At 38.1% G+C, this 23,382-nt stretch overlaps 2 protein-coding genes across 5 annotated transcripts in view; both read left to right on the top strand.

Annotated features, from left to right (window-relative positions):
- The first annotated feature begins 289 nt into the window (after window positions 1–289).
- Window positions 290–4,931, top strand: RANBP6 (RAN binding protein 6). 2 transcript variants are annotated; one of them, XM_077911898.1, is made up of 2 exons: window positions 290–493; window positions 1,609–1,830. In XM_077911898.1, the coding sequence occupies exons 1-2, from the start codon at window positions 358–360 to the stop codon at window positions 1,677–1,679; spliced, it is 207 nt and encodes a 68-aa protein (XP_077768024.1). In that variant the 5' UTR covers window positions 290–357; the 3' UTR covers window positions 1,680–1,830. The 2 variants fall into 2 exon arrangements, with proteins under 2 accessions (XP_077768024.1, XP_077768023.1); XM_077911897.1 differs by having other exon boundaries at window positions 306–4,931.
- Window positions 4,932–7,737: 2,806 nt separating this feature from the next.
- Window positions 7,738–23,382, top strand: part of BRD10 (bromodomain containing 10) — a 115,836-nt gene continuing 100,191 nt past the window's right edge. For all 3 annotated transcript variants that reach the window (XM_077911896.1, XM_077911894.1, XM_077911893.1), the window contains exon 1: window positions 7,738–8,611. In XM_077911896.1, coding sequence (XP_077768022.1) covers window positions 8,019–8,611 — 593 coding nt within the window. In that variant the 5' untranslated portion in view covers window positions 7,738–8,018. The remainder of the gene's footprint in view (window positions 8,612–23,382) is intronic.

The raw sequence follows: 23,382 nt of genomic DNA, 5'->3' as shown, positions 1-23,382 counted from the left end.
TTGTTTTAAAATTATCAGGGTAACAACAGTTTAGAAATAAAGCCGGAAAAATCACCCATAATCCCATTCTAATACGTTCAATATCATAATTTTCTTTTTTTTTTTCTCTCTCTCTTTCCGCAAGTGCTTTTTTTTTTTTTTTTAAATCTGATTGGCCAACAGCTGGAGGACGGCGGCCGCCCCCACCGCATCCTGCTATCCCCGGACGCCCAGCGGCCCACCCCCGCCGCGCAGCCAAACCGCCGGCCGCCTGGGCCAGCGGCCCCGCCCATCCCCGCCGGCGCTCCGCTGACGTCACCGCTTCTGGCCGCAGACCCCCTCTTTCCTTCCCGGTCGCGATTTCTCTGACAGAGCGCGATGGCGGCGGCCGTGTCTGCAGGGGGACCGGCTACTGTGTCGGGAAAGCAAGAGTTTTATCAGCTTCTGAAGAACTTGATCAATCCAAGCTGTATGGTGCGGAGGCAGGCAGAGGAAATCTATGAAAATATCCCAGGTCTGTGTAAGACTACATTCCTCTTAGATGCTGTCAGAAATAGAAGAGCAGGTTATGAGGTGAGACAAATGGCTGCCGCACTGCTACGACGGCTTTTGTCCTCTGGGTTTGAGGAAGTCTATCCAAATCTGCCTTCTGATGTTCAGAGGGACGTCAAGATTGAACTGATACTGGCTGTTAAGTTAGAAACACATGCTAGCATGAGGAAAAAACTTTGTGATATTTTTGCAGTGCTGGCCAGGAATTTGATAGATGAGGATGGCACTAACCACTGGCCCGAAGGTCTGAAGTTCCTTATCGATTCAATCTACTCTAAAAATGTAGTTCTATGGGAAGTTGCACTTCATGTTTTCTGGCACTTTCCTGGGATCTTTGGGAACCAAGAGCGGCACGATTTGGATATCATCAAACGGTTGTTGGACCAGTGCATTCAGGATCAAGAACATCCAGCAATCAGGACATTATCTGCTAGAGCTGCAGCTGCATTTGTACTTGCTAATGAGAATAATATTGCTCTTTTCAAAGACTTTTCAGACTTGCTTCCTGGAATCTTACAGGCTGTGAGTGACTCATGCTACCAGGATGATGATTCAGTGCTAGAATCCCTTGTTGAGATTGCAGATACTGTACCTAAATACTTGGGTCCTTATTTAGAAGACACTCTGCAGTTGAGTCTGAAGTTATGTGGAGACTCTAGACTTAGTAATCTGCAACGCCAGCTGGCCCTTGAAATAATAGTGACCTTGTCTGAAACTGCAACCCCAATGTTGAAAAAACATACAAATATAATTGCACAGGCAGTTCCTCATATATTAGCAATGATGGTTGATCTACAAGATGATGAGGACTGGGTAAATGCTGATGAGATGGAAGAAGATGATTTTGACAGCAATGCAGTTGCTGCTGAGAGTGCACTAGACAGACTGGCCTGTGGGCTCGGTGGAAAACTTGTTTTACCAATGACTAAGGAGCACATCATGCAGATGCTTCAGAGCCCTGACTGGAAATATCGACATGCTGGATTAATGGCCTTATCTGCCATTGGAGAAGGATGCCATCAGCAAATGGAATCAATTCTAGATGAAACAGTTAACTCTGTTTTGCTTTTTCTTCAGGATCCTCACCCAAGGGTGAGGGCTGCAGCCTGTACTACGCTTGGACAGATGGCTACAGATTTTGCGCCTAACTTCCAAAAGAAATTCCATGAAACAGTGATTGCAGCTCTGTTGCGTACCATGGAAAATCAAGGTAATCAGCGTGTGCAATCACATGCGGCTTCTGCACTTATTATTTTTATAGAAGACTGCCCCAAAGCATTGCTAGTTCTATATTTGGATAGTATGGTGAGAAATCTACATTCCATCTTGGTGATTAAACTTCAAGAGTTGATTCGGAATGGAACTAAATTGGCCTTGGAACAGCTTGTGACAACCATTGCCTCAGTTGCAGATACAATAGAAGAAAAATTTGTTCCATATTATGATATATTTATGCCATCACTAAAGCACATTGTTGAGCTTGCTATTCAAAAGGAACTCAAGCTTCTGAAAGGAAAAACTATTGAGTGCATTAGCCATGTTGGTCTTGCTGTTGGGAAGGAAAAATTTATGCAAGATGCATCAAATGTGATGCAGCTATTGTTGAAGACACAATCAGACTTAAATAATATGGAAGATGATGACCCTCAGACATCTTACATGGTTTCAGCATGGGCCAGAATGTGTAAAATTCTTGGAAGTGATTTTCAACAGTATCTTCCACTGGTTATTGAGCCTCTCATTAAGACTGCTTCAGCAAAACCTGATGTTGCTCTCTTAGACACACAAGATGTGGAAAATATGAGTGATGATGATGGATGGCAATTTGTAAATCTTGGAGACCAACAAAGTTTTGGAATTAAAACTTCAGGACTTGAAGCAAAAGCAACTGCTTGTCAAATGTTGGTTTACTATGCTAAGGAATTAGGGGAAGGATTTGTGGAATATACAGAACAAGTTGTAAAGCTTATGGTTCCTTTATTGAAATTTTATTTCCATGACAATGTTCGAGTGGCAGCAGCAGAGTCTATGCCTTTTCTCCTGGAATGTGCAAGAATTCGTGGCCCAGAGTATCTTGCACAGATGTGGCAATTCATATGTGATCCTTTAATCAAGGCTATTGGGACTGAACCTGATACAGATGTACTCTCAGAAGTAATGAATTCTTTTGCAAAATCCATTGAAGTAATGGGAGATGGGTGCCTTAATGATGAACACTTGGAAGAACTAGGAGAAATACTGAAAGCAAAACTTGAAGGGCATTTTAAAAACCAAGAATTGAGACAGGTTAAAAGACAGGAAGAAAACTATGACCAACAGGTTGAAATGTCTCTACAAGATGAGGATGAATGTGATGTTTATATTCTGACCAAAGTATCAGATATTTTGCACTCATTATTTAGTACTTATAAGGAAAAGATTTTACCGTGGTTTGAACAGCTGCTTCCATTAATTGTAAATCTAATTTGTTCAAGTAGGCCATGGCCAGACAGACAGTGGGGATTGTGCATTTTTGATGATATTATAGAGCACTGCAGTCCAACCTCATTTAAATATGTAGAATATTTTAGGTGGCCAATGCTACTAAATATGCGAGACAATAACCCTGAAGTCAGACAAGCTGCTGCTTATGGCCTGGGTGTTATGGCACAGTTTGGTGGAGATGATTATCGTTCTTTATGTTCGGAAGCTGTTCCACTGCTGGTAAAAGTTATTAAGTGTGCAAATTCCAAAACCAAAAAAAATGTCATTGCTACAGAGAACTGTATTTCAGCAGTAGGGAAGATTCTGAGGTTTAAGCCTAACTGTGTAAATGTAGATGAAGTTCTTCCACATTGGTTATCATGGCTTCCACTGCATGAGGATAAAGAGGAAGCTATTCAGTCTTTGAGTTTTCTCTGTGACTTAATTGAAAGTAATCATCCAGTTGTACTTGGTCCAAATAATTCCAATCTTCCCAAAATAATCAGTATAATTGCAGAAGGAAAAGTTAATGAGACTATTAACTATGAAGATCCTTGTGCCAAACGCCTAGCTAATGTTGTGCGTCAGGTACAGACTTCTGAAGAATTATGGTTGGAATGCATATCCCAACTTGATGATGAGCAGCAGGAAGCTTTACAGGAGCTGCTAAATTTTGCTTGATGCACTTTAATGTCACTTGACTGTCTTTTACCATAAAAGTAATTCTAAATAACTATTGTGAATGTATTCCATTATAATTGAGAGAACTGTTCTTTCCCTGCCAAACAGTTATATTCCTTTCCTATATGTTTCTCCAGAATTAGTCAGTGTTCTAGCCTGGTGTTCACCTTGCATGTTTTATCTCTTAAACACAGAACTTGGTGATAACCATGCTTCCATTGTCTTAGAATGTTTGTCAACTTTCCCCTAGTTGATGTGAAGTGTATAAATTGTTGCTGCTTGTATGAATTATTGATGCTGGGCAAACAATATACTTGTGTTAAGATGTCATGCTGCCTATCACAAGATGCTGAGAGCTTAACAAAGATAGGAGAACTTCCAGGACAAATATCTTTGGAATTGTGGATGAAAAATAGTGTCAAGCTTCTTCCTCCTTGATGATACTATCATGGTAATGGGAGGATGCTGAAATTGGGAGAGAGTTTTGAGATATTGCCATGGATGTAGGGAGTCTTCTCCATGTAGTATGTGAACTTTTTCATATTGTCCTCCAGGGAACGGGGTGAGGCATATTCATATTCTAGTCCCCCAGGTGTCCAGCTGAGAATTAAGAGAACTTTAAAATCTTAGCCTGACTGGTCTCTTATTTTTCAAGTTATTCAGGACTCTTAAGAACTATGTTTACTGAATAGGCTGTCCTGGTACATGTAACATTGGTAGCATGTAACACTATTACTCAGTGTTTACAAATAGTAATCAATATTTGTGGGAGTCTATCAATATTATGTGTTTGAGCAGAATATTACATTGTGTATGTATGCCATTTTCCCCATGCAAAGCAGCCCAACAAAAAGAGAAGCCCTGGTTCAAAATGGGGCTTAGATAGATTTCTATTTAGAAGTTCTTAATAGATACTATTGTATGATGAAAATGAAAGGGAAGCAAAATTAATTTTATCTTTAAGCATGAAAAAAAAGCTTTGAGATCATTTAGCAGTATATGTGCATTTTAAGAAAACTGTTCTATAAATCTAGAGTTAATTTTGTTAATTGGAATGTTGATCTTTAATGTCAAGCTTTTTATATGAAAGAAAAGCTTTCTAGTCAGCAAATCATTGATCCAAAATTTAAAAAGAAATATATGTCATGATTTCCTGAAGTTATTGTGAGTACTGTGTATGTAAAGCATTTAGCAAATATTTAAGACCAAGTAAGTGCTTAATAAATGGTACCTGTTAGTGCTGTTGTTTGTTTGTACCACTACTGTGTTTTTTTTATGATTTAGAATTCCTTTTTCATTAGATTTTCCCTGATTCACTCCCTGCCAGTTAAACAGGCCATCTAGGCTGTTGTGGACTAAATATGAAGTCGAGGTTTTAGCTATGGAATTTCTGTCTATTTCTTGCAATGATTTATTGTTAATATGGGGGAAAAAAGGAAAGGACATTAAGTATGGTATAGCCTTAATTTTATTTAAGATAGATAAAAGTATACATGAATAAATAGAAAAATCCTACCACAAAGTATTAATAGAAGTTTTCTCTGGATGGTGGGATTAAATGGCAATTTTCCTTCTAATCTATATTTTCTAATTTACCTACAACCAATGTATTTCTTGTATGATAGTCTTTTTTTTTTTTTTAAGTTTAAAGACCCAATCTTACTTTTGTAATAGCCAAGATCGCAATCATCTTGGCTTCTCCATGACTTATAGTTCCTTCAACTCAAACCTATTTATCTTAATATTCTTTCAGAAGCCCTTGATCAAATTTCTAGCAATTCCCTACACTCTTGTGCATGAGGAACTGGAAATACTGCCAGATGACTTGGAATAAGACATCATAGAGAATTTTTAAGTATGATAGATGTAAATTTGAATTTGGCAAACTACTTTTTCAACCTAAGCATCAGTTATAGTTTCTACATCTGTAAGATAGGCATGATATCTAGGATTGTTGGGAGAATTAAAGGAGATAATCACATAAAGTGCTTGGTGGCACAGGGTTCAATAAATGCAATCTATATTATATAAAATAGGGTTGGTAGATAAAGATGAGGGGATTTGCTGGGGGAGGGTAGGTCCAGATTCTTGAGCTTTGTCAAAAGAAATGAGGGATGTCCAGTCAGACACATTTTTTTCTTTGCCTGTTGCTGAAGTTAGACTGGTCCCTGGCTTTGTTCCTGTGAGCTGAGATACATATAAGGGCTCTGAGGAGAGAGAATGCTGTAAATGCCTAATAAATTACGAATGTCTGATGAGAGACGACCTTGAAAACTGGATAATGGATGTGTCTATGGGAGTGTCAATACTCAACTGTTCCCATTTAACTATTTTACCTAATATTGCTATTTAACTTATTGCCCCCCACCAAGCTTTGAAGTTTTGACTTTTATCAGTACTTTGAAAGTTCACAATAACTAAAAATTAAATATCCTGACCATTTGATTAGATAGCTTGTACTTATTTTTTTTTGTACTTATTTTATTTTAAAGATTTTATTTATTCATGAGAGACACAGAGAGGCAGAGATATAGAGGGAAAAGCAGGCTCCTCACAGGGAGCCCAATGTGGGATTCAATCTCCAGACGCAGGATTACACCTTGAGCCAAAGGCAGAGGCTCAACCACTGAGCCACCCAGGCGTCCCAGATAGCTTGTACTTTTAAAATGCTTGGTTTCTAGGACAGTTATTGCAGGTTTCAAGCTAGAACATTCTGTGTAAGTAGAAAGATATGTGCATCTTTCTAAAAGAACATGAGAAAATAGTAATACCTGCTTTATGGAACCATTAGCTCCTTTCTCTCCACTTACTTTAAGCAAATATAAATTAAAGTGAATGACGATTCCACTTATTAGACATTGTCTCAACAGTAATTTTTAAGTGGGTAGTGACGTTTTAAGGCTAACGACTTGACTAAAGCTGTACAACTTAGACTTGAATTATTTGAAGACTGCTTTTAATCCCAAGGATTTTCAATAAGCTTCCATTCCCTTCATTTATTCTTAGCAAATCTCAAGAATCGAGGTGATAATAGGTTTTTAATTTTAACGCATGACATGATTTTACTTAAATAGGAACCGACTTTAAGAACCGGGGACCGGAGTTTTAGAAATTTGAGTTCTACAAATTATCTCGTTCTTTTGCATGTGAACGTAGGATTCAGCTGGTTGAGTCCTTGAACCTCCTAAACTTTTGAAAATTCTAGTTTCATATTAAAAATCTGGCAGTCACAAAGGGGACGGCGGGTGCAGAGGATATAAAATTTACAACAGGATAGGATTTACATTTTGTGCCTTCTCACCATTCATTTGCCATTAAGGAGAGTTATCTAGCAAGTTCCTTCAGAATTAATCTTAGTTTTCAGGGCTAATTAGGTTCTCGCAAAAGAAAGAAGGGCTTGCGGTACACGTTTTTAAAAGCCCTTTTTGGCCTCTGGCAGCGACGAGTACAGCTGCGACCCCCTCCATTCCGTCCTTAACAGTCGTCTACAAACTGATGACATCATTCGGCCGCGCCACCTACCAAGCCTCGGGGCGGGCAGTTGAGCCGAAGCCTGTGCTTTCGCGAAGCCCGGCGGGACGCGAGAGGGTGGGTGGGGCTGTCCTACCACGCATGCGCACCACGGATGGCGACAGGGTCTCTTTATTTGCGTCTTTCCACAGCCTGCCCCAGAGCCCGGGAGTAGCTTGAGGGCCCTCCCCCTTCCCTCCTTGCCCCTCCCCTTCCTCCCCCGCCCCCCCGCCCCCGGCCCAGCGGGACTTCTAACTGACAGTTGCCGCCGGGCCGGGTCCGCGCGCCGCCTCCTCCTGCCCGGGTACCCCGCAGGTAGAGGGGCGGGAGAGGGTGTGAGGGAGAGGAGGAGCCCAGACGCCGCAGCCCAGTCCTGCGGCCCCCTCGGGGGCGGTGAGAGAAGAAGCCCCACTTCCTTTTCGCCCCCTCCCAGCCGTCCCGGAGGGGGTGGGGCGCCGAGGCCTCGGCCGCCTGGCCCTGCGGGGCCTGCGAAGAGCGGGCGGGCGGGCGGGAGGGGCGCGGAGGGGTGAGGCCAAGGAGGGCCTGGCGCGCGCCGCCGCCGGGGGGAGGGGGGGAGGGCACCTCGGCTCTCCTCTTCTCTCCCCCCTCCCCCGCGCGCCATGTAACCCCGCCCCGCCGGCCGCGAGCTCAGGACCCCCCCACTCCCCCCCACCCCACCCCCGGCGTAGTGAGCGGAGCGGGCGGCGGAGAGAGAACCCGATGCGGCTGGGGCTGCGCTGCACCACCGTGCCCTGAGGAGGCGGCCCGCGCTCACGCGTCCCCGGCGCCTCGAGCGGCGGCTCCACACCGCCCCACCTGATCCCGCTGGGGCCATGAGCGTGCCCAGGACGCCGGGGCAGATGGAGCCGGCCGGGGAGGAGGAGCGGCCGCCACCCGCGCCCGAGGAAGAGGACGGCGAGGAGGCGATGGCAGCGGCGGTCCCGGCCTCAGGGCCGGCCCAAGGGAGGAGTGCCTCGTCGCGGGAGAATGAGGGCGACCAGGAGGAGGAGGAAGAGGCGATGGTGGTCGGGGGCGGGGGCTGCAAGGAGCAGGAGCTGACCTATGAGCTGCAGCAGGGCTACCGCATCCTGGGCGAGTTCCTGCAGGAGAAGCACCGGGGCCTCACCGCCCCCTTCCTGCAGCCCTTGGGGGGCGTTGCCGCCGGGGAGGAGGAGGTGGCCGAGGGGCCGCGCAGCTGGGGCCGGGGCAGTCGCGCCCTCCCGCCGCAGCTCGGGCAGGGCATGTGTCTGCTGAAGATGGAGGAGAAGTTCGCCAGCGGCCTGTATGGGGGCATCACCGACTTCGTGGCGGACTTCAGGTTGATGCTGGAAACGTGCTACCGCCTGCATGGGGTGGACCATTGGATCTCCAAACAGGGCCAGAAGCTGGAGATGATGCTGGAGCAAAAGTTGGCGCTTCTCTCTCGGTAAGTGGGACTGATCCCCGTTGGGACTGATGGAGTGACACAAACTGCCTCGCACGTGTCCGAGGATGGGTTGGGCCAGGGGCCGGGGGCGTAGCTGATAGGTGCTGAGCTGGTGCCCGGGAGCCCGAGGAGGAGGAGCGGCTCTGATTGGGGGCCTTCAGGGCGGTGCTGGAGGTGGACACCCAGATGAAGACCGACCTGAAAGGGATTAGAGCCCTGAGCGCCGAAAAACAGGTCAAGTTTGTAGGTGTAAAGTGATGCCCACGGGAAGAATGACGGGGATAGGATAGGGTAGAGAAAAAGTTTTAGTGGGTTAGAAGATCACAACTTTTAGACAGTTTTCACATGACATTTAAAAAGTTTCTGGAATGAAATACTGTTAGAAAAATGTGTTTGGCTCATGTAAAAAGGTAGTCGTTTCAGACCACTCAAAAAATGTTTCACTACCTACGTCGGCCGTCGTAAATTTATGGATTGTTTTTAAATGATTAATAATTACTCTGGCGTGTTCCTGATCTTTTCCCCTAGCTTCATGTGAGCAGACTACAGTTTGGCCGTAATGGTGGATACATCAACAAAAAAATTTTAAGACGTTTAGACATTTGTGTTTATTCGACCAGAAATCATAGTCAATTCAGGTGGCACTGTGCTCTTGGTATTCTACACCCATATATTCAATTATTTTTCTTAACTGAGAGGAAGTAATGTAACACAAGAAGTACAAAATAAACGTATTTATAATTATATATTTGATGTGACCAAATTGATTTCTCAAGTGGAAATGCTTCAGGAATAGAAAAATAGAATAGAATAGAAAAATGATTCAATGTTGGAAATGGTAGTTGAAGTGGAATACTAGTTTGATTTTTTTTTTTTTTTTTAATGGGCTGAGTGAACTTGAGCAAGTCACTTTACCATTTTGGCTTCAGTTTCTTCTGTAAAATGAGGATAGTACCTCATGGGGTTTACTGTAGGATTAAATGAGGTAATAAATGTAAAGTCAACAGTGTCGATTCCATAGTCTCATATAAATTATAATCATGACAGTATTAGTAATAGTTGAATAAAGTGAATATTTTCCTCATATCTGAAACCGGGCATTATACCAGTACTTTTATGAATAGCTCCTGAGAACTTGTAGGTTTTTGCTCCTTAATTTATAATGGTAATTTAAAAGTAGTCTAATCTGTCACTGGCTTCCCATATGATGTTTGCAAGACTGTCAATGACGACTTTTACTGAAAACACTAGTTAACATCGTGCCTGACTCACTAGAGGGTCTCTATTTAAGGAATCCCTTCTTGAATTCTTTCATAAAGTAGAATTATTCAGTAATAATTATTCACGGGTTTTCTTTTAATATTTTATTTAGTGATGTTATATTTGTGGGTTTATTACTCTTGTCTCCACAGTCATTATAGTTATGACTCCTTTAAAAAATCCATTCACATGTCATTTTTTTAAAGTAGTAAGGTATACTCCAAATTGATGTCACAAGATTTTAGACCTGGAAAGCACCATAGAATTCATCTAGGCCCAGCATCCAGTTTTATAAGTGTGGAAACAGGGATATAGAATGAGAGAGAATGGTTGCTAAGAAGTAGCATATTGGTTTGGATGAATTACAGGTGTTTTCAGAGTCCATGTGTGTATAATAAATACGTCTTGAGTCTTACAAAAAGCAGGGGGATTATTTCTGTTCTTCATAAACTTAATTTCTGAATGCTTAGAATGATTCCTGGTGGCCAGTGCTCAGAATACTGTATTCCCATATGATCTAATAGTTAAATCCATACTTAGAAATTAAACTTAAGGGCAGCCCGGGTGGCTCAGCCGTGTAGCACTGCCTTCAGCCTAGGGTGTGATCCTGGAGACCCGGATCCAGTACCAGGCTCTCTGTAGGGAGCCTGCTTCTCCCTCTGCCTGTGTCTCTGCCTCTCTCTTTGTGTCTCTCATGAATAAATACATAAAACCTTAAAAAAAAAAAAAGAAATTAAACTTAAAATGTTATGTTGTTTATAAATGTAATAATGTATTTCTGGCATTCTTAATTCAAGAGAGATAAAATTCTTGCAATTTAGTAGCAAAAAATAATATGATGGTCTCAGATTTAAGTTTTGAGTCCCTTGCTTTTATTGTATTTGATGTATGTAAACATTTTGTAAATAATAGGTTTGCTGGTCCACACTTGTAGATATTAGGAATTCATTTCTTTTTCTCCAAGAGCCTAAAATCTGAGTTATTACTAAATAAATACTTTGGGCATAGCTTTGAGAAAAGCATTGTTTATAATGCAATTAAAATACATAGACATTCCAGAACAACATTCTATAGACTGGACACATGAGTATGATTTTCAGCAGTTGATTCAGATACTTTATTTGTAAATTATGTGGTGTTTTAGTAATTTAAAAAATCACTTAGATATAATTTTTCTTTTATATATATTTGTGAAATACTGAATTCTTAGTTTTAGATTATTGTAAAGAGAACTTTACAGCTGCTTCATATACTGCTGAGCTTTTATGAGTATTTTATGAATAAGAAATGAGGTACATTAGAGAAGATGCCACATTATTATCATAGAGCAGCCCAATGGCATTAGTACCCTGGACTGGGGACACAGTGTTTAATTTGAATCTCAGTTCAGTCATTCATACTGTGAAAGTGTTAGGCTAGGTTAGTTAGTTAATTGTACAGATATGAGAGTATTTGCCAAAGGTAGACGTTCAAGTCCCTGAGATCAAAAGATAAGTCCCCTGCTCTAAAGTGATTTATAGTGAGTAGGGAAACAGAAACTTAAAAAGATAATGATTCTATAGTGGGCATATGAAAAGGTGCAAGGAGAATTTAAGAGGGAGACCTAAGTCTGAAACATGGGCATGGCAAATGAGAGGAGGAAATGAAAAAGGGGTAAAGAGATTAGGTAAAAGGTTTGGTAAAGAAGTTTATACGTGGGATGCCTGGTGGCTCAGCAATTGAGCCTCTGCCTTCGACTCAGGGCTTGATTCTAGAGTTCTGGAATCGAGACCCACATCAGGCTCCTGCAGGGAGTCGGCTTGCTTCTCCCTCTAGCTATGTCTCTGCCTCTCTCTCTGTGTCTCTCATAAATAAATCTTTAAAAAAAAAAAAAAGTTTATACGTGACCTGATTATTAAAGAAGTTGAAGATTGCTGCTGGATATTTTTTAGAGGGCTTGAGGGGGGCAGTCTACTAGAATGCTCAACTACAGTGAATGCAAGCTATGAAACAGTATAGTGTTTCTGGGAATTACAAGTACCTCTCTATGGCTACAGTGTGGTCTCTAGAGTAGTGTTTGCACCACAGCAGGTATACAGGATGATTGAATGATTGAGGTGAGAAAAGAAAATATTACAACTATAGTATAATGTTGTTTTTTAAATTCTTTTTAAATATCTATTTTTGTTTTGCCTTTCGTGTATATAATAGCATTACGTGTATAAAAATCTATGAATTTATAAATATAATTTTATATATAAATATAGCAATAAATAACAATATGTTTTATATGTATAATTTGTGATAGAATTAGGACTAAAACAACATAACTATTCTCAAAGTTCTATTTTAGAAGGGCTCTCATTCGTTTATTTGAAACAACTGAGAGAAATAGCAATTAGCATTAGAAATAGGGAGAAAGTCATCTACTAAGTGAAAGAGAATAAAAAATACTTAATAGAAAGTTATGTGCAGAGCTGTAGAAACTGTCAAATATGAATAAGAATTTTTGACTCCTCCAAATTTTAAATAATATATTTGAAAGCTTTTAAATTTTAAAATATTGTTGAAAGCTTTTTTTTTTTTTTTTTTTTTTTTTTTATTTAGACACAGGCAGAGGGAAAAACAGGCTGTCTGTGGGGAGCCTGATGTAGGACTTGATCCAGGGCACCCAGTATCATGCCCTGAGCTGAAGGCTGACACCCAACCACTGAGCCACCCAGGCATCCCAAAATATTGTTGAAATCTTTAAGAATATTGCTATGTAGCCAGAAGATGGCTTTTGTAGTTTTAAAAGGTTATAGCTGTAGAAGAGTTACCACCTGTGACCCTCCAACAGAGCTGAATTTAAATTTTTAATTTTGGCAACTTAAAATAATGTTTTGGCAAAACAAGCAAAAGTAAAAAAAAAAAAGAGAGACAAACCAAGAAAGAGACTCTTAACTATATAGAACAAACTGATGGTTACTAGAGGGAGAAGTTGGGGAGGAATGGGTTAAATAGGTGATGGGGATTAAAAAGTATACTTATCCTGATGAGTACTAAGCAATGTAGAATTGCTGCATCACTGAATTGTACACCTGATATTAGTAGAATACTATATGTTAACTATACTGGAATTAAAATTTAAAAACTTAAAAAATTATATTTTGGTGAAAGTAATCTGTAATACTTCCTTGTTAAAATTATTTTTGATTTCTGAATTAACTTGCTGTTAAAAAATGGTACATGTAATGGACTTAAATGTTTTCTTAAAATATAGCTAAAGGTTATTAGTTTTGTGATTGCTTTTTGACAGAATGTTTTTCTTGGGGGTGAGAGTACAACAGCATCATCATAAACCTCAAAAATGTAAAAACACTAGAGGTTTCCAAGTACACAAACTGAAAAATAAATTTTATAGACCAATTTTAATTACTTCCTAGGTAAAATTTTGAATTTTGTTGACTTGCTTATTCTCAGTTGAGATCAAATTCCAGAAATTAATTGGGAATTTAGACAGGATATTTCTCTCCCTAGTAATCTAACTTCCCCCACCTCTACTGGATTCTGTAATTCTATCTTTTTAATGTAAATCTTTAAAAATTGGGGACCTTTGGTAATAGAACTTGGATTTACCTCATGTTCAGAACTATAGAATGTTAGACCTTGAAACTCCATGTAGTTCTATTTATTACAGTTGCATTCTAAAAAAATTACTGTGTTATTGAGAGAAGAGTCAGAAAATGTTTCATTTTTTTTTCATTTTTTTTTAATTATTATTTATTTATGATAGTCATACAGAGAGAGAGAGAGGCAGAGACACAGGCAGAGGGAGAAGCAGGCTCCATGCACCGGGAGCCCGACGTGGGATTCGATCCCGGGTCTCCAGGATCGCGCCCTGGGCCAAAGGCAGGCGCCAAACCGCTGCGCCACCCAGGGATCCCCAGAAAATGTTTAAGTGTACTGATGAAAGGATGAAGGATTTCAATTAATGAGACATTTATTGAGCACCTGTTGTGTGTTAGAATTTAGAGGACAGTTCCTGTCCCCAAAAGATTTACTTTTTTTTTAAGAATTTATTTATTTATTCATGAGAGACACAAAGAGAGGCAGAAACATAGGCATAGGGAGAAGCAGGGAGCCTGATGCAGGACTCGATCCCAGGACTCCAGAATCATGCCCTGAGCCAAAGGCAGACACTTAACCACAGAGCCACCCAGGCGTCCCGCCCAAAAGGTTTAAAAGGTGGTACATACACAGTTATAATAAAAGGTTAAATATGTTAAAACTGTGATTCTCTAACCTGTGCCATTGTCAGATCTGGAAGTATGGTACCATTTGCAGAACACTGAGAAATATTGATAAATTATGTTTAATTGTATTATGAGATTTTTTTGTTAGGGGATCCAAAAAGCTTAAACAGATTGTGGGATGAAACCCTTAATTGAAGAGATTCTATCTAGTACATTAGTTTTTTTCCCCCTACAAATGGGGAGAACATAATCACTTTTGGATTTTTGATGACGTATAGTTTGAAGACTACTGTGAAGGAGGTGAAAGTGATCAAATGGCAAGCTGTTGGATGTGGGGTATGAAGGAAAGGATGATATACAAAGTAAACTTGAGCCCAGGTGATAGTAATGCTAAGGGAACATGAGGCATTCATTTGAAGATACGCAACTGAGAATTATTAGAAGGCTGCAGATAGAATTCAGCAGAGTGACTAGGGTTAGATTAGAGATGTTTAATTAGGAATTAATTTGGGCAACCCCAGTGGCTCAGCCGTTTAGCGCCGCCTTCAGCCCAGGATGTGATCCTGGAGACTCGGGATCGAGTCCCACATCAGGCTCCTGGCATGGAGCCTGCTTCTCCCTCTGCCTGTGTCTCTGCCTCTCTCTCTCTCTCTCTCTCTCTCTCTCCCCCTCCCCCCTCTCTCTGGGTCTCTCGTGAATAAATAAATAAAATCTTAAAAAAAAAAAAAAGGAATTAATCTGTGGAAGGATAGTGGTTGAAGAAATGGAGTGATTAAAATTGCTGAGGGAAAAAAAATAAAATAAAATAAAATTGCTGAGGAGGGAATCTAGTAAAAATACAAGAGGACCAAAAACAGAACTTTGTGTGAGGATTGACTGTCTTCAAATTGGAAAGATGAGACATAAGAAGAATGCAATTAAAATCTGTATAACGTATACTAAAAGTTGAAATAATTAAGGATAGGCAATTAATAAAACAAGTGAGTTCACTCTGGAATAAGTAAAAGGTATTATTGGGAATATTGTAAACTTATAGTCTATTATTTTAGGAGATTTTGTTCCACTTGTTAATTTGAGAATGATTTAGGTTTAGTAGAATAAAAATCTTAATAGATTCAAATATGTTTTGCCTTTATGGCATGTTTCTCATTGTATTGTGTCTTTTTATTATTTTTCCTAAGGAAAAAAACTAGAGCAGGGAAAATTCATGTTTCAGAGAGATTGGATCCCTTTCATAGTTGTATTTCAACTTTCAAATCATCTCTAGGCTATCTCCATAAAATTATAGATGCCCATAGCAAATAATAGCTGTTTTCATTTCCAAGGAACTTGCATAGTAATATGAATCTTTGAAATTATTTGAGGCTCTTCTTTTTTTAATTGGGAAAGACCAATAAACCCCAGTGGTAGTATTATCACCATGCTCTTTGTTATATCATCTTCCACTTGGGACCTCGGAGTGTTCCAGAATTAATTGTGCTTAAAAGTTAGTATATTAAGTATGTTCACTTTGAAAAAAGACTTAGGAACATGAACAAAGTGTTTATAGTGGTTATTGCTAAGTAGCAAGATTCTGAATATTTTTCATTTTCTTCTTTTAACTTTTCTGTATGTCCTAGATTACCTGTAATAAATATATTACTTTCTGGTTAAAAAAAATATTTTATTTAAAGGAAATTAGTATTTACAACTAGAAAAAGTGTGTAGGTTAAGAAATTAGATTAAAAATTTGTATCCCCAAAGTTGTAAGGTAGTATATACATGTAAAATGTCATAACTGGATAGTGGAACTGTGGGTGTTTTTAATTTTCCCTTCCATTCCTAATTTTGTTTGTTTATAATGAACATGTATTACTGTTGTTATTTTTGTACTACCATTCAAAATATAAAATATATAGATTTTGTAAGTATATTTTTAAGGAGTTGAAATAGTTAATGATAATTCACCCCAGAATTTTATTTTAAAGCTTTGAGTATAGCCATCTATCTGAAAATATGTTCACAAAAATAACTTCTCCTATAGCTCTTTTATATCTCTTTAAATGTCTTAGCATATCTGGAAATATATACTTCCAAGTGAATTCAGGGGCTTTTCTCCTGTTTGTTCTAAAAATAAGAACAGAGTCCACTTCATTTGCATTGAAAGAGAGGAACAGGTCATCTGAAAAACTTACAACATAGAAATGTTTTCCCATGGAAACAATTAGCCTATAAGCTTAAGTTTTTATTTTTGCTTTATTTTTTTTTTAAGATTTTATTTATTTGAGAGAGAGTGGGGGAGAGAGGGAGAGAGAAAGCACAAGCAAGGGAGCCAGGTGTGGGGCTCTATCTCAGGACCCTGGTCTTATATCATGACCTAAGGCAAAGGCAAATGTTTGACTGAGCCACCCAGGTGCCCCTAAGCTTAATTTTTAAAAATCTGAATTACTATAATTGGAAGGTAAAAATATTAGAATATAATCAATAAAATTGAAGATATATTTTATATTTGTCTTAAATACTTGTACTTGAGGAAAAGTAGGTTTAAATTTAGACCCTTCCTAGAGATAAACTCATTTCTCAACTTACTTCTCTGATGCTACCTTATTTGCAGGTCTTTCCTAAGCATCCTAGTGGATGGAACTGGAGGTATTATGCTGAATGAAATAAGTCAACCAGAGAAGGACACTTATCGTATGGTTTCACTCATGTGGAATACAAGAAACAGGGCAGAGGATCATAGGGTCAGAGAGGAAAAACTGAATGGGAAGTCATCAGAAAGGGAGAAAAGCCATGAGAGACTCTTGACTCTCATAGACTTGCATTGACTAGTAGGAAACAAACTGAGGGTTGCTGGAAGGGAAGTGGGTAGGGGGTGGGATAATTTGGTGATGTGCATAATGGAAGACCCATGAAGTGATGAGCATGGGTGTTATAAACAACTGATGAATTATTGAACACTACATCTGAAACTAAGTATGTACTATATATTGGCCAGTTGAATTTAAATTAAAAAAAAATGTTCGTCTCCCTAGTCATTATCTATCCTCCTTAACTTTGTTTTCCTTCCTATGAAGGAAGCATTTATTGCAACGTAGCATTAAAATAGGATTTAATTACGTATATCTTTAAAAAAATTTTCTTAACTTAAATTCAATTTAGTTAACATTATAGTTTATTATTAGTTTCAGGAGTAATTACATGTACCTTTTTCTCCTCTCTTGCTAGAGTGTAAAATCTATGAGGGCAGGGACATTTTCTGCTTGGTTTGTTGCTGTTTGACTTCTATAAATGTTGGCTTGCAGTTAAGCAGTACATGGTTATAAGTCCTAAAGGTCATTTTCAAAGGTATTGGGGGCATATCCCTCAAAAGGTGTTTCCTAGATCCCCAACATAAGAATGGTGTTAAAAAGCAGATTTCCTAGCTGCAGAATAGCATATTTAAATCTGTTAACTGAGATTCTCAGAGTGGAGATAAGGAAATCTACCTTTTTAATAAGCTCCCTGAATGACTTTTATGCACAATGAAGTTTGAGGACTGTTACTTCAGGATGTAGTAACACTGTGTCATGTTTGATTTCTCCTCAGAATTTAGAGTTTTGGTTGAAGTATTTACTACTGCCTTTACCCTTGTCAGCCCTTATTTGCATTGCAGTTTGGATTATAGTTGGAATGAAGGGGAGGCAGGAGAGAAGTGAGAGGAGAATCCTATACTCATGTTTTCATGTGGAATAGTGTTTGCAGAAATAACTGGTAAAAAGTGAGTGTGTTGGGGATGGGGTGAGGAGACAATACTTGGTATTTGTATTATTCCTCTGAAAAAAAACTGAGAGACCTTGAAAGTCATGTTTGTCACAAATTATTACACAGAAGAATTTGATTTTAGATTTTTTCACATTGTGTTAAAACCTTTTATTAGAATATTTCTAATATACATGAAAGCAAAACAGAATGTTTGAACCCCTACATGCCTATTACTCAGTCCCCTATAGTATTTATTCGTGGCTGGTTCTGCCCCATCCATACCTTTTGTATACCTCCTTTCTGTATTGTTTTGAAGCAGATCATTGACAACAGATTATTCTGTAAATGCTTCAGTTTGTAACTTTTTGATTTAAAATGTAACTATAGTACCATAATAAGCCAAAAAAAATTTTCCTAATAGCAAAAATCACATTTCCAGTTTTTTCAAAAATTGTAATTTTTAAATTTTTGTATTCTTTCAACATGATTCAAACGGAAGTCCACACGTTTGTGATCGGTTTGTATGTCTCTTTATAGATTTCTCTTTCTTCCTTCTCTCTCTTATTTCTCCCCCACTCTTCCCCTTCATTCTTGCATTGGTTTTGTTGAAGAAACCAGGTTATTTGGAGTCGTCTTGGATTTTGCTGATAGCATTCCATTCTTTTGTTCTCTGTATTTCCTATAAATAGGTAGCTGGTTCTGGAAGCTCCATCAAATTTAGAATCAATTTTTTTTTTTTTTTTGAGGCAAGGGTCAAGATTACTTCCTGAGCTTATGATGAGTTTATCAGTTTCTAGTTTTGCCTTCTAAATCAGTTATGAATTTTTAGGGGAATCCTGGGTGGCTCAGCGGTTTGGTGCCTGCCTTCAGCTCAGGCTGTGATCCTGGAGTCCCAGGATCAAGTCCCACATCGGGCTCCCTGCATGGAGCCTGCTTTTCCCTCTGCCTGTGTTTCTGCCTCTCTCGCTCTGTGTGTGTGTGTGTCTCATAAATGAATAAATCTTTAAAAAAAAATTATGAATTTTTAGATTTAGCGTGATGGCATAATGTAATTTGGCTGACTTTGCTAAAGGAGTATTATGAGTAGTGATTTTATGAGGTTTTTGGAGTTTTTTTCTTCATGTTTAAAATTAATCTATTGAACTTTATATGACAAGTAGTTTTTTCTCAGTTTCTTCCTCTAGTGGAGTTTAGAACGTGAAAGTAATTTGAAGAGCAAGCTACTTTATATATAATCTGAGAAAATTTTTAACTTAGAATCATATTAAAACATTAATTCTAGGAGTAATTCCTTTTACTACATTGGGTTAATATTATCATGTTATGTTACTATAAAATAACATCAATATTTTTAAAAGTCTGAAGTTAAAGACTCTGGGTTTTATTCTCATCTGTTTATACCCATTTAAATTTGTTTGTATGATCTTATATATCACCTTTGGACATGAATACTATTCTTTGTGTTTCTCCTTTTATTTTTTTTTTAAGATTTTATTTATTTATGAGAGAGAGAGAGAGAGGCAGAGACATAGGCAGAGGGAGAAGCAGGCTCCATGCATTGAGCCTGACGTGGGATTTGATCCTGGGTCTCCAGGATCATGCCCTGGGCTAAAGACAGGCACTTAACCGCTGAGCCACCCAGGAATCCCTCTTTGTGTTTCTTATATTATTTTTGGGAGCAGTGAAAAGAGATCCAAGGTTAGCTATTGTAGCATTGCTCTGCACTATATCAGGTAAAGTATTATATTAATTGACCTCATAGCCTTTTGGCTGATTTTTAAATTTTGTGTTTCTCTTTTGTTGTTCAGTATGAGTTCCGAGCCTTTATAAAATGTGAACTTTTTAACCGGAGTTCTACACACCCCCATCCCTCTATACAGTATGCAGAAGAGTGTGTGTATTTGTGTGTATATTTAAATTTTTCTAGGGAGAGAATGGAAAAAAAAAAAAAAAAACTTTATTAGGTCAGCAGAGTCGCATAGACCAAGAAAGATTAAGAAGGATAGGTTTAAACCACAAAATTAGTAAGTATCCAGTAAGTTGTAATAATGTTTGGTTAAAGTGGAAAAAAATTCCAGTTAACTAAATGAAGGAAAAATTAGGCCTTTAACAGAAATAATACCCAAGTGTCTGAATTATACCCGAAGGTAAATATGTTTACATTATGCCCACATTTATACTATTAAGTGTTTAAAGAGACTTGTATAACTCTGACCTTTGAGTAATGTTTTACTATGCAGTTGAGTTAGAGGAAGAATGTCTTTAAAATAGTTTTCTTGATATTCTAGAATCTAGTGATAGTGAATGTATGACTTACTATACTAGAGATGTCATACCTTTGTGAGTAAAGTGAATTTAATTCTGGTTTTGCCACCGACACTTGTACTAAATTAGACATTGGTTTTCTCTAGAATTCCATTTATAGTCATTGACAATTAACTTTATCAAATTCAGAACAATTTCAAAACATCTAGAGTACCTTTTTTTAATTAGAAGTCTCTTTTTCCTATTCCTAATTATTATTTGAAACTTGGTTCAGATCTTAACACCTCCCCAAAGCCTGATACAGAATTAATTGCTCTTTCCCCTGTACTTTGTGATTCTTCGTTTTGCATCTGCTTGTATATAGCATGTAAGAAAATTGTTAGGGATATATCTGGCTATCTTATTGTACTCTCCAAGAGATCAGGGAATATGTTTTATTCACCATTGCATCTTCAGAGTCTAAGGCATATATAATAGTTGTTTGGTAGTTCTTAAATTGATGAAATAGATGAGCATATGGAAAAAAAAAAAGATCAAATGAAATATTCTGTTACATGAAGTCAAAATTCCTGCTTGTTCTTAAAGACTCAGCACAGTTGTCATCTCAAGAAAACTTCTTTGCCCATCTCTTCTCCTCTCTCTTCTTTTCAGCATGGGGTAGGTGTACTTCTCTGTTCTTACAGGGCATACCTTTTGGATTCATATGGTTTGTATTGAAGTTTTTGAATACCATGATACTGAAGTTGTCTGTTTGCATATATATTTGCCTCATTAAATTTTAAGATTATGTCATGCATTTTTGTATCTCTAGAAGCTGGCTCTTCAAGTACAGAGAAGTTCAGTAGATAATGGTTAAGTTTAATGCAGATAACCGTGTCTTCCCTTAGAGGATGGATATAGTATTTAAAAGCATAATAGAAGGTAGTGTATGTTAATGTATTAAGACAGTTAATTATATTCAACATGTATTTACAGTGCTTACTATTTGATAAGGCACTGTAGAGGGATTCAGAGATAAATATGGAAAGATAGGAGTTGATAAACTAAGTTGATGTGAAGGTCATTCAGTCAACAAGAATAGAATATTCAAAAGTATAAAGGCAAAAAAAGCCACCATATGCTAGGGAATGACCGCCATTTACTGGGAATGACCAGCAGTTTGGCTGGAGTGTAGTTATATATAGAAAAGTAGTGGCAGGTGTTATGCAGTGCAGATTATGGAGCCAGATCACATAGGGCCTAATGTGCTGTCCTAATACAGAGTTTGATATTCTAAATTAGTTATTAAAGCTTTTAAGGTGGAGAATTACAAAGGACACTTAAATGACATGAATTAGAAAAGAAAACTTACATTAATTTGATTGTTTTCTATCCCTTAATTTTTGGCTTCTCAATTTTAATTTTGCATTTGACTTTATTTCTCTTCAGTAGCAAGTTTGGTGGAGGATTATATAGAAATCTATCTGGAAAAATTTGTTTTATATTAAGAAATCCAAGAATAATGCTAGAAAGAAGAGAAAGAGTACTGTTTTTGCCAAATAATTTAGATTAGATGCTATATTTAAATATCTAAATAATGTTACGTTGGACTTTGGGTGTTTTTTAATTGAATAATTTCAGTCTTCTCCCAGTTCACAGGAAAGAAAAGGTAGGTACAATACAGAATTCTACCAATATGTCATTCTGTCTACCAAGTTTTATAAGTTATTTTCAACAATGTTGTTTGCCAGGAAGCAAAAAAAAAAAAAGAATATGGCAAATATAATTAATAAATTGCAAATACACATCGACAGTATCAGCTAATTATGGTAATTTGACAGTTTTTATAGACCCAAATCTGTATGTGTAATGTAATCATAAGAATATAATCTCAAAAAAAAGAATATAATCTCAAATAACATGTTAAATAAAAGGTTTTAAGAAACAGTTAAATACGACAGTATTTCATGGTGATCCACAGAGTACTGAACAAGTAGAACCATTTATATCCTTCACTATAGGATAACTGAGATCTAGTTTAGTTTTTTTTTTTTTTAAGATTTTATTTATTTATTCATGAGACTGGGAGGTTGGTGCGGGGGGGGGGGGGGGTGCGGCGCAGAGACACAGGCAGAGGGAAAAGCAGGCTCCATGCAGGGAGCCCGATGTGGGACTTGATCCTGGGTCTCCAGGATCACACCCTGGGCTGAAGCCGGTGCTAAACTGCTGAGCCACCGGGGCTGCCCTAGTTAAGTTTTTTAATAGCAGTTTAAATCTTTTTTCTCTAATAGTTCAAATTTATTCATTTCTTTCCATATTCTATAAATACTCTGCCAAGCATACTCTTTTTTGAAGAAGATTTGAAAAAAATAGAAAGTTGTCAAAAAATTAAAATAAAAAAATCACCCATCCCATCAGACAGAGGTAATCACTAATCATAATCACTTGGTAGCCTTTTTATCTCATCTGTATCATATGTATTATTTACTCACAAGTTGTTTTCCTTTTTTTTTTTTTTTTTTTAGAGACCCATTTTCTACTTAGCAGCCAGAGTGAACATTTAAAAATGTACAGTAAGGGAAGTCACTCTCCTGCTTAAATTACTTTATTGGCACTTAAACTATAGTGAGGAGTTTGGTTTTCTGTTGTACCTACCAGCCAATCCATTCCTCACCTGAAAGCCTTGATACTTATTCTTTCTTTTATCTAGAATGCTCTATCCTCAAGATTTTATTTATTTATTTTTTTTGGTTTGTTTTTGTCATGGCTGCTCCTCCTGTCAGTTCTTGACTGTCTTTGTTCTTGACCATTTTCCCAGAACTTACAGTATGTAACTTACAGTTAGAACTTATGTTTGTATGTATGTGTTTGTTTTCTCACTTTTTGTATATTATTTTGTATATTTTCAGTAAGGATAGGAATCTTGCCTTTGTTGATCTTGTGTTGCCAACACTTAGTCCACTACCTATAAGTAATTAATATCGAATGAAGGAATACATGAATGAACGAACAAATGAATGGATCTCTCTGGAATTTGTTTTGTTCAAGGAGTGAGGTTGAAATCCACCTTTATTTTCTCTCACGTTCAGCCAGTTGTTGCAGCGTTATTTTTTCCATTGTTTTGTTATACCATTTATATAATACATTGAATTCCTAGTGTGTTCCAATCTATTTTTTTATGTTTTTATGTAAATACCATTTAGTTAACATACAGTGTAATATTCGTTTCAGGTGTACAATATAGCAATTCAACACTTCCATACATTACTTGGTGCTCATTACAAGTGCCCTTGTTAATCCCTATCACCTACTATTTAACCCATCCCCCTG

This window comes from Canis aureus, chromosome 10 (genome assembly GCF_053574225.1).
Source record: "Canis aureus isolate CA01 chromosome 10, VMU_Caureus_v.1.0, whole genome shotgun sequence".
Lineage (NCBI taxonomy): Eukaryota > Metazoa > Chordata > Mammalia > Carnivora > Canidae > Canis > Canis aureus.
This window is presented reverse-complemented; position numbering and strand designations above follow the sequence as displayed.